At 42.4% G+C, this 12,480-nt stretch overlaps 1 protein-coding gene across 2 annotated transcripts in view; it reads right to left on the bottom strand.

Moving 5' to 3' along the window:
- The window catches only part of FAM174B (family with sequence similarity 174 member B), a 38,885-nt gene that overhangs the window by 12,135 nt on the left and 14,270 nt on the right, over window positions 1–12,480 (bottom strand). For both annotated transcript variants that reach the window (XM_054451597.2, XM_054451598.2), the window contains exon 2: window positions 302–433. In XM_054451597.2, the coding sequence (XP_054307572.2) occupies window positions 302–433 (132 nt within the window). The remainder of the gene's footprint in view (window positions 1–301; window positions 434–12,480) is intronic.

A 12,480-nucleotide genomic window follows, 5' to 3' on the forward strand; every position in this document is an offset into this window, starting at 1 on the left:
CTATGTAAGATGTGACTTTGCTCCTCCTTGCCTTCCACCATGATTGTGAGGCCTCTGCAGCCATGTGGAAATGTGAGTCAATTAAACCTCTCTTTATAGACTTCCTAGTCCCAGGTATGTCTTTATTAGCAGCACAAAAATGGACTAATACAAGATCAGAGCAGGTCTCTCCATGTGCAGAACACCCCAGGACCCAACACTTAACTAAAAAACAAGAACACATGGACACCGTGCCTGACCTTGAGGTCCCACCAACCCACTGCCCCAAGCCCAGGAGGAAGCCTCTGTCTCCACCCTGTACCTGTATTTGATGTCGAATACTGTGGAGTCCTCATCTTCATCATCCTCTTCATTTAGTGGCGCCATTTCCACTCGCTCGGCTGGAGTGGTGATGATATCATACTTGCGTGTCTTCTTTATCCTCTTTCCCGACCTGCAGGAGAAGAAGCACATTCATGAGAACACAGCGGGGAGAGAAAGAGTCACTGGGCCCAAGCCCCAGAGGACCTGACAGCAACTTAGCAGCTGGTGTTTAGTCAGGTTTCCTTCCTCTGTCTGAGAGCGTGAGGATCTGATGGAAGGCAAATCACGCTGCTGCCTCCAGCCTGGCTGCTGAGACTGATCCCAGGAGATTCGGTTAACACCCTGCTGCCCCACTTATGGTCATGGGACCTCAAGTGAGTGACTGACCTTGCTAACTTTTAAAGCAGAGGTCTCTGGCCTGAGCACTAAAAATTCAGTAAGCAAGATAAATAATACACAAATGCAATATATATATATTATATAATATATATACACAAATGCAATACACAAATGTAATATATATACACAAATGTAATATATATACACAAATGTAATATATATACACAAATGTAATAATACACAAATGCAATATATATAATATTATATATTATATACTATATATTAATTATATATTATATACTATATATTAACTATATATTATATTATATATATAATTATATATTATATATATAATATTATATATAATACATTATATATTATATTATATATAATGATTATATATTATATTATTATATATTATATAGTATATATTATATAGTATATACTATATTATATAGTATACACTATAATATATAATATAGTATATACTATAATATATATTATATAATTATATAATTATATAATATATATAATATATATAATATATAATATATTATAGTATATACTATATTATATATTATAGTGTATAATATATAATATATAATTAATATACAGTATTAATATATAGTATATATATTATATTATATTATTTATATATTAATTATATATTATATATGATATTATATTATATATTATATATTGTATATATTATATTATATATTATATATTATATATTATATTATATTATATATTATATATTATATATTATATTATATTATATATTATATATTGTATATTATATTATATTATATATTATATATCGTATATTATATTATATTTTATATATTGTATATTATATTATATTTTATATTATATATCATATATTATATTTTATATTATATATCATATATTATATTATATTATATATTATATATCATATATTATATTATATTATATATTATATATCATATATTATATATTATATATCATATATTATATTATATTATATATTATATATCATATATTATATATTATATTATATATTATATATCATATATGATATTATATATTATATATTATATATTATATATTATATTATATTATATATTATATATCATATATTATATATTATATATTATATTATATTATATATTATATATCATATATTATATATATTATATTATATATTATATATCATATATTATATATATTATATTATATATTATATATCATATATTATATAATATAATATTATATTATATATTATATATTATATAATATATATCATATATTATATATTATATGAGTGCAGATATATAATATATATTATATATTATATATTATTATATATTATAACTATATATTATATATTATATATTAATATATAATATATAATTATAATATACAATATATAATATATAGTATATAATATATATACTATATGTGTATATAATATATAGTATATAATATATATACTATATATGTATATAATATATAGTATACACATATATGTATATACTATATATTATATTAATTATATATGTATATAATACATATTATATTATATACGTATATAATACGTATATAATATGTATTATATACATATATATATATAAAATTCTTTTTTTTTTAGATGGAGTCTCGCTCTGTCACCCAGGCTGGAGCGCAGTGGTGCGATCTCAGCTCACTGCAAGCTCTGCCTCCCGGGTTCACACCATTCTCCTGCCTCAGCCTCCCGAGTAGCTGGGACTACAGGCGCTAGCCACCACGCCCGGCTAATTTTTTTTTTTTGTATTTTTTGTAGAGACAGGTTTCACCGTGTTAGCCAGGATGGTCTCAATCTCCTGACCTCATGATCTGCCCACCTCGCCCTCCCAAAGTGCTGGGATCACAGGCGTGAGCCATTGCACCCAGCCACAAACGCAATATTTTAAGAAAGCAAAATTCATGCTTTAAAAAAAAGCCCCAAAGATCAAGATGTCCAATGATGCAATATTTTAAGAAGGCAAAATTCATGCTTTAAAAAAAGCCCCAAAGATCAAGATGTCCAGTGAGGACCGGGTTTGTCACAGCCTGACGCTTGAGGGCACCGCCCTATAGGCCAGCTAGGGTCAGAGCTGGGTCAGAAATGGGCTGCTCTGTGCTTGTGTGATCAGGGGCAAGTCAGTTCATCTCCCTGAGCTTCCATTCCCTTACAAACCAAATTGGATAGGAATAGTCTTCCTCACAGGTGAGGGAGAATTGCATGAGATGACGCCGTTAAGCCTGCACACAGCAGGCTCTTGGCAAAAGTCACTATTAGGGATGATAAATAAAGAGGAGTTAAATACGCTACATCCCTTCTCCTAGGTCAAGGGCTTGTGAAAATGAGTCAATTTTGTTTCCATCATGAGGATTCATGAGGAAAATGGTTACAACACTACAGTGTTCTGGTTTTGTTTTGTTGTTTTGTATTTTAAAGACAGGCTCTTGGCGGGGTGCGTTGGCTCACGCCTGTAATCCTAGCACTTTGGGAGGCCAAGGCGGGTGGATCACGAGGTCAGGAGATCGAGACCATCCTGGCTAACATGGTGAAACCCTGTCTCTACTAAAAATACAAAAATTAGCTGGGCATGGTGGCATGTGCCTATAGTCCCAACTACTCAGGAGGCTGAGGCAGAGGTTGCAGTGAGCTGAGATTGCGCCACTGCCCTCCAGCCTGGGTGACAGAGCGAGACTCCATCTCAAAATAAAATAAAATAAAGACAGGGTCACATTCTATCACCTAGGCTGGAGCGCAGTGGTGCAATCACAGCTCGCTGCAGCCTCAACCTCCTGGGCTTAAGCAATCCTTTCACCTCAGCCTCCTGAGAAGCTGGGACTACAGGTGCACACCACCACACCTGGCTGGGTTTTTGGGTTTTTTTCTATCTGTAGTAGAGACGAGGTCTTGTTATGTTGCCCAGGCTGGTCTCGAACTCCTGAACTCAAGCGATCCTCCCGCCTCAGCCTCTCAGAATACTGGGGATGACAGGCATGGGACACCGTGCCAGATCTAACACTATGTTTTTACCTTTAGGATGGTAGAGGGTCACTGTGGGCTGCAGGGAAAGCACTGACACGAGCCACTTCAGCCTCTAGCCTAAGACTCTCTGCACGAAGGCTGTGATATGTATCAGAACATGGCTGGAAGGTCTAGGACGCCACTGGGAATAACACTATTAGTGTGATGACTGACGTTCTTTGTGTTTGTTCCTGCACTCTCTTGAACTTTTTCCTAACTGCTTTATATTCACTGATGTCCCTGCTTTTTCAGAATATTTAATGCTGTCTATGAGAAACCAGCCAACCCAGAAAGTCATAAACGGGGCACTGAAGAATCGGGTTCCCTACACATTCTTCTTGCTGACCGTAAGCTATTCCCGAGCGGAGACCACATCAAAGACACACGCGAGATCTCTTTGTCCTCAGCAAGGAGAAACTCTCCAGTAAGTTGGCAAAATGAATGAAAACAGAACTTCACTTTCAGATTTTCTAAAAATTTCTTAGCAACAGCAACTTGGTCTTGTCTTAACTGATATGATTTACCAAAAACATGGTTTACCAAAGTGTCACGTCATCTCTTTGGCATAAAGCAACCTATACAACCCACAGCACCCACTTCTCATGGTTCCTTGGGTACGGAAAAGGAGTAAGATTTTGGAAGAGAGGGAACAATCAGCTGTAAAGTCTGATGATACCCAAGCCTCATCACAAAGCATTTTTCCTCTCTGCTTTCATCACAGGTATACACACACACACACACAGGCACGCACAGGCATGGGTGTGAATCTACCTGGATTCTGAACACAGGATAAACCATGGTGCAAATGCCAAGCCTGGTGGTAAGAGAATAAACCAAAGGGGCACACAGCCAGTCACCTTGCCAGTAGCCCTGGGACAACAGTATTTAGAAATCAAGTTTTATGTGGGACTTAAATGCTAACTTTATAAACAGTTGGATCCACATTCTCTCCCCCAAGAGATTCTTCTCTCCACCTCCCTCCAAAGGAGTAAAATAAATCTCTGCATTCTGCCCTAGATGACTTATAATCCCAGACCAATTCCATCTCAACACTGGAAGGGGGAAATTTAAGCCCAGAAGTAGATCCAAATGCCACAAGCAATCCAAGACAAAACCACAAGAAAAACCACCCATCCTCAAGCCTTTGAGACTAGGGTCAAACTCCCGATCTACACGCCTTTCTCAGGAAGACAGCCCTAAATCTCTGTCCGGACAAGTTGCGGCTGTCTGGCAGGAGAGCTTGGCTTCTGCAAAGGGGCAAGGCTGGGCTGTCCATTTCTGACACGCAGCTGAACAAGCATCTGGAACGGGAGAAAAGAAATGTCCTTCAAACCGAAGGACATGAGAAAGTCCCCTGTGGACCCTCAAAAGGACACACCCAGATGGCTTCAGGCTGAGAAGTCATAGTCATATTTGTGACTCTTTTTCAGGCACCGTAAAGCCCAGAAAATGCAAAATCGGATTAGCAAACCTCCTTGCATACTTGGAACTTGATGTCTCATGCAGTCATTGGCCCTGGGGCAGGACTGATGGCTGACCCTGGGAGAAAGCTCCGGAGGCTCTGACTTCAGCCCTAGCCCTGCCTCATGGGAGTGAATCCCTAACACTTATAAAATCACTTTCCTTCTCTATAATCTTATCATTCACGTAGAGAGTCTTACAATAAGAAAATTACCCTGCTGAGCTAAAATAAGGCCCTTGAACACCAACCCCATGGGAGGAGGAAAACCACGCTAGCATCTAGAACACTGTGGCCCATGACGCTTTAATGGCAGCCTCTGCAGCCAAGCAACCCCAGAAAATAAAAAATCCCAAGATTACATACCAAAGGTGTGATGGCTAATGCTCTATGACAACTTGAGTGGGCCACAGGGTGCCCAGACGTTTGGTCACACTGTCTGCGAGGATGGCCCTGGATGAGATTAACAGTGGAATCAATGGGCTCTGAGTACAGCAGATGGCCCTCCCTAATGTGGGTGGGCCCCATCCACGCAGGTGAAGGCTTGAATAGAACAAAAACACACAGCCTTCCCTCAAGGAGTAGAACTCCTCCTAACTGCCTTCCAACTGGGACATCAGTTTTTTTCCTGCCTTGGGACTCAAACTAAAACATTGGCTCTTTGTGAGTCTGCAGTTTGTCTGCATTTAGGCTGGACCTTATACCATCAGTCCTCCTGGGTCTCCAGCTTACAGATGGCAGATCTTGGGACCTGTCAGCCTCCATAATCACATCAGCTGATTCCTTACAATAAGCCTCTCTCTCTCCTCTCTATCTCTCTCACTGTCTAGCTATCTCTCCACACACACACACCCTATTGATTCTGTTTCCCTGAAGAATCCAAATACAAAAAGCTATTAGCAAGAGTCCTCATGTATGCTTCAAATGCCAGTTTTGACATAATGAGCTGGAGAAATTACATTTCAAACAATCAACTCTCTGAAACACAACTCTCTTTACAAAAGAAGAGCAATTTCTGCTGTTTCCACTGCTGGGTGTGTTAATAGGGATAAAACTGAGACTGCTGAGAAGTTTAAAGACATCGAGACACGTTCCCAGCTGAGGTGCACCGGCTGTGTTGACAAGGGTCTCCGCAGATGGTAGGCAGGAAACCTCACAGCGTATAAATGGAGTTGGGGGTGCAGGGGCAGGGAAGTGGGATTGGGGGTGCAGGAAATCTTCACACATTTCTTTTTTTTTGAGACAGAGTCTCGCTCTATAGCCCAGGCTGGAGTGCAGTGGCACAATCTTGGCTAACTGCAACCTCCACCTCCCAGGTTCAAGCAGTTCTCCCTGCTCAGCCTCCGGAGCAGCTAATTTTTGGATTTTTTAGTAGAGATGGGTTTTCGCCATGTAGGCCAAACTGGTCTTGAACTCCTGACCTCAGGTGATATGCCTCCCTGAGCCTCCCAAAGTGCTGGGATTACAGGCATGAGCCACCGCGCCCAGCACATTTCTCAAATTAAAAGGAGAACTCTTCCTTCACTAACTGTGCACCAGTCAGAAGCGGGGAAATTTAGGAACAGAGCCAATCAGCATTTTCCACATACCTTCAGATCTGCAAGCCTGTCTGAACAGTGGGCTCAGAGAACAGTGCAGTTCTGCCTCAGAGAGAGAGAAAACGTGAGAAAATGGGAAAATAAAGTGCATTCGAAGCCTAAAAACCCTAACCAAGTCTGGCTCTCTCTTCTCTAAGTGTAGATTCTTTAACATGTCTTTTTAAATAATAGTCCATAAGGCTGGGCACAGTGGCTCATGCCTGTAGTCCCAACTACTTGGGAGGCTGAGGCAGGAGAATCACTTGAACCCAGGAGACGGAGGTTGCAACAAGCCGAGATCTCACCACCACACTCCAGCCTGGGTGACAGAGTGAGACCCTGACTCAAAATAATAATAATAATAGTCCCTAAAAGTTTAACTTTTCCTGGGTGCCAGCTAAGCGATTTAAATTTGTGATCAAATGCAAAACATCTAAAGCACGCTTCAAGGCACGTGCTGCTGGTATCCCTGTCTTACAACTGAGGAGACTGAGGCTCAGGGAAGCCAACTTGCCCACAGCCATGTAGCTAATCAGTGGCAGAGCTAGGGTTTGAAGCAGGCAGTCCAGTGACCAGAAGACTTGCAGTGGGGCCTGCTTCCCACGTGGGTGAGTGAAAGTGCCGCCCAACTACCCATGGTCTGAGATGTGCCACAGAGACAGGCTGCATCGGGCTTGAGAGTATAGACTATGGAAGCAACTCAGGAAAATCACAGGGCATAGTGAGCACATATGACCCCTGAGAGGGCCAGGGGTTGCTCCAGCTCAGACCTCCCCAACAGGTCGCCTTGAGCCATCCCTGGCATGCCTTGCTCTGTCACTCCCACTCACTCCCATCCAAGAGGCCCACTCCACGCCTCACCGGACTTCGCAGCCACTTGACTTTAGCACTAAAAAACTCTTTGCCCTCCCTCATCGCACTTTCTGGAACGTGTCACTTTGCACAGCTCACATTTTCATATTCCACACTGATCTGGACACACTTCTAACAAACCCTTTCTAAACTGTGACTCCCTCAGGAGGTGTGCTGGTTTGCAGCCAGCCCACGCCCACTTCCTCCCTCCTTTTGGCATCTGTATCCTCTGTGCCCTGGGTGAAGCCCCCTCCCACATGGGCCTGGCCACACCCCCAGTTCCAGGAGTGGACGTGAGCCTGGAGCCTGAGCCAATCCAGGCACTGCTACCCCCAGGCCATGGCAATGGCAGGGGAGCAGGGCAGTGGGGAGGGGAAGGCATGACCAACCCGAGCCAATGACTCTCTGCTGTGAAGGCTGGAACAGGGCAGGTGGGCGCCCCTCCCACTGGCCTTGAGGCCCAGATGACATAAGCCATCGTGCCACCACCTAGAAACAGAAAATAAAGGCAATATGGTGGAGGGCAGACTGGAAAGAGAGAGACCAAGTCCTAAATCGACTACCAAGCCAGCTCTCCTTAAAAACTACAAGGCTACTCTCTCTTTCACTAAAGCCAGCTGGGGTTGGGTTTTCTGTCACACACACAACCTAGCAAACCTTAACTGCCTCGAGGTCTCAGGTAAGGCACTGCACGAAGGGAAATCACCACTGTAATCACAACACCTTACTGGGGCTTTTTCCACATTTTAATAGTGAGCCTTCCATATGTAAGTATAATTTTCCTATATCCTCAAGCCTGTTTAAACCCCAGGACTCTGCCCCTTATAGAAACAATGAACCACACGCACAGAAGCAGAGTGACGTTATTTGCTTAGGGCTACCTGTGAGCAGGCTTTCAATGAGGACAAACATCTGGCAACTGCACCTCCCAGAACTGCCATGAGCCTGAGGCAAAGGCAGAGACTACACGGCTGTGATGAAGCTGAAGTCCCCTGGGTTCATTCGTGGGCAGTGGGCCAGCCCTGGGGACAGGGCCCTCATTTTACTCAGAGACGCACGCAGCTCAAGGACAAAGCGCCTGGTTCTAGAAAGAGCCCAGGTTTGCAGTCAGACTTGGGTTCGCAGCCCAGTGCTCCCACGTCCAGAGCCTGTCCCCTCAGCTGTGTACTGGGTGGCGCTGGGGGCCAGTGGGACGGCAGCCTACGAGGACAGACCAGCTAGCACTCCCCGTCGAAGAAGGAACTTTGGGAAATAAAGAATTGAAAAGACTGCTGGCCCATCTTCCACAGCAGGAATCTTTCTTTTCTGAGATAGGCTACTGTTAACCGGAGGCCTCAACCTGCTTGAGATGTAAAGTGGTCGTTTTATTAATAAATAAATGTCCATATTGTCTTCACAGGAACAGGCAAGGCCAGATAATTTCTAGAAGAGATAAAGCACCCTTCCATCCAAACCAAAACTCATTTCTAACAAGAGAGAGGAGAGGTTCAAAATTCTTTTAGTCTGAAATATAATCCTGAAGCCAGAGGGTTTGTTTACTCAACGGACTGTTCACCAGCTGCTCCGAAACAGGTTTTGTGCATACATCCCACTTACACAAACAAGGAGGCCAGCGGAGGACACCAGCCCCCGGCAGGCCACAGAGGGGGAGGCCTTCCTTCCTCGCCCTTACCCACGAAGAGAATAAAACAGGACTAAACCCTTTAGACTCAGTTCAGTTTTGAATGTGACAGTCAGAGCCACCAACCCAAAGTGCAGAGACAGGTTCAGGGCTCAGCCCTGTAATTCCCTTGTCGGTGTGCTTCTGAGCAAGCCTCTCGTCATGAACCCGAATTTCTTCATCCATTTCTACTTCCTGCCAGGTGTGGTCCGGGTTCTGATGACACAGCCTCTAACGCCTCTCGCTCTACTTACTCCAGGGGGCCACAGGCTTTCTCACTTCTCCTGAGGCCATTCCAGGACATCCCAACCAGGCTGGGTTTTCTCCTTCTTCCAAATCCTGCAGCCCCTCTTCATAGGCACATCCCTGCCACGGGGCACTGTCTACACATGACCTCCAGGCACGCAGGCCCCTCCTGCGTCATCCACAGCGCTGGGGTGACAGCACCAGCAGGCACTGTGAGGCGGCAACCCTGAGTGCCAGGTAATGCACATGTGATCTCATCACAGGCTCCCGCCAGTGAGGCAAGGAAGGCTCCCATTATCAAGGCAAGGAAACCAAATCCAGAAGGCACTGAGTGACCTGCCCCAGGAAGCAAGCAGGGCTCAAATCCAGGTGCATCACACTCCACAACATGAGCCCTTCACACTCCAAGAGGGCAGGAACTCACCTTGGACCTCTGGATGTGCCCCAACCCTACGACTCGGCATTCAACAGACATTTCTCAGGACCCAGAGGTGCCCCTGCAAGTTCTTTTGGTTGCCAGCCAGCTCCCGCGATGACCGAAAGCAACCAAAACAAGCTTGTGTCAATAGAAGGAGGGCACGCTGCGCCTCTGACTAGGAAGTTTCAATCTCATAAAGATTTCAAGCCATCTAAATTAATCTGCAAGCTCAGTGAAATACAGTAAGATACCGACCAACTTCTGCTGGGGATCTAAATGAGCTGATTCCAAAATTCATGGGGATGGGAGAAGCACCAAGAATGGAATAGCCATGAAAATTCTGTAAAGGAGTTAGAGAGTAAAACATGCTGTAAAACTACAATAACTGAACACAGCGTGATATGGTTTGAAACTGTGTCCCCAACCAAATCTCATGTTGAACTGTAATCCCCAATGCTGGAGGTGGGGCCTGGTAGAAGGTGACTGGATCATGGGGGTGGGCCTTCATGAACTGTTTGGCACCATCCTCTTTGCGCTGTTCTTATGATAGTGAGTGGGTGAGTGCCTGAGAGATCTGGTGGTTTAAAAGTGGGTGATACCTCCTGCCTTGCTCTTTCTCTTGCTCCTGCTCCCACCATGTGAGTGCCTGCTCCCCCTTTGCCTTCCACCATGATTGGAAGCTTCCTGAGGCCTCCCCAGAAGCAGAAGCTGCTATGCTTCCTGTACAGCATACAGAACCATTAGCCAATTAAACCTCTTTTCTTTATAAATTACCCAGTCTCAGGTATTTCTTTATAGCAGTGCAAGAACAGACTAATACACAGTGGCATCCCACATTAACAATCAGATGCTATAGCAGAACAGAAAGTCCAGAAATACACCCAAATACACACTGGAATCTAGTATAGGATAAAGATGGCATTTCAAATGAGTGAGAAAAAGGTAACTCATTAAATATTTTGTTGATAACCACCCATATCTCATACTTTATATCAGCATAAATTAGATGGATCAGACTTAAATGTAGAAAGTAAAACCATAAAAGCACTAGAAGAAAACATGGGAGAAATCCAAAATCCATTTTTTTAAAAAGGATGATAAATGTAAACACATAAAAATGTCTTAAAGTCAAGGTAAATAGGCAGGGAGCAGTGGCTCACACTTGTAATCCCAGCACTTTGGGAGGCCGAGGCGGGCAGATCACCTGAGGTCAGGAGTTCGAGACCAGCCTAGCTAACATGGTGAAACCCCGTCTCTACTAAAAATACAAAAATTAGCCGGGCATGATGGCGGGTGCCTGTAGTCCCAGCTATTGGGGAGGCTGAGGCAAGAGAATTGCTTGAGCCCAGGAGGCAGAGCTTGCAGTAAGTGGAGATCGCGCCACTGCACTCCAGCCTGGGCGACAGTGAGACTCCATCTCAAAAAAAAAAAAAAAAAAAAAAAAAGTCAAAGTAAATGATATACTGGGAGAACTATTTCCAACTCATTATAAATTTTGGTTTTTGGTTTTTGGTTTTTGTTTTTTTTTTAAGACGGAGTCTCGCTCTGTCACCCAGGCAAGAGTGCAGTGGCACGATTTTGGCTCACTGCAACCTCTGCCTCCCAGGTTAAAGTGATTCTCCTGCCTCAGCCTCCCAAGTGGCTGGGATTACAGGCACGCATCACCACACTCAGCTAATGTTTGTATTTTTAGTAGAGATGGGGTTTCACCATGTTGGCTAGGCTGGTTTTGAACTCCTGACCCATCCGCCTCAGCCTCCCAAAGTGCTGGGATTACAGGCATGAGCCACCGTGCCTGGCTAACTCATTATAAATGTTTTAAAATTTAACCTCCTTAATATATATTTAGTCCCTACAAACCAATAAAAAAGATCAATAATCTAATTGAAAAACTGGTAAAAAACATAACACAGGCAGTTCACACACACACACACACACAAACCCAAATGGCTCCACATTGTTAACTATGAAAAAATGTCCAATCTCACTTTCAATAAGATAAATGTAATTTTGATCTTCACAGAGATTCAATTTTTCACCTATTAATTTAGCAAAAATAGAACTGTCTGAAAACACACTGTTGGCAAGGATGTAGAGAAACACTCTCTCATTACTTATTTGTGGACATGTAAATTGTTACAACATATACAAAAAGCAGTGAGACAATATCCATCAGTTACGAAAGGTATAGCCCTTAGTCAGCAATTCCATTTCCAGGAATTTGTCCTACAGGTATGTTTCCACATGTGTGAAATGACACCTACATGTCCATTAACAGGAGACTGATTAAATAATGTTACATCCAAATAATGAACATTAAGCACCTATATAAACGAATGAAGGGCTTTTTATAGCCTAACAAGGAATAACCATTCAGACACACAAGATATTTTTATAAAGCAAGATGACAAGCATAGTGTATGTGTAAGAGATAGAAAAGATATCCACATGCAAAAGAATAAAGTTGGACCCCTATAAATCATGTAAAAAAATTAACTCACACCATGTACAAAAATTACCTCAAAATGGAACTTACATATAAGTATGTAAGACTTATATGTAAGAGCTAAATTTATAGAAAAA

Source organism: Pongo pygmaeus, chromosome 16 (genome assembly GCF_028885625.2).
Source record: "Pongo pygmaeus isolate AG05252 chromosome 16, NHGRI_mPonPyg2-v2.0_pri, whole genome shotgun sequence".
Lineage (NCBI taxonomy): Eukaryota > Metazoa > Chordata > Mammalia > Primates > Hominidae > Pongo > Pongo pygmaeus.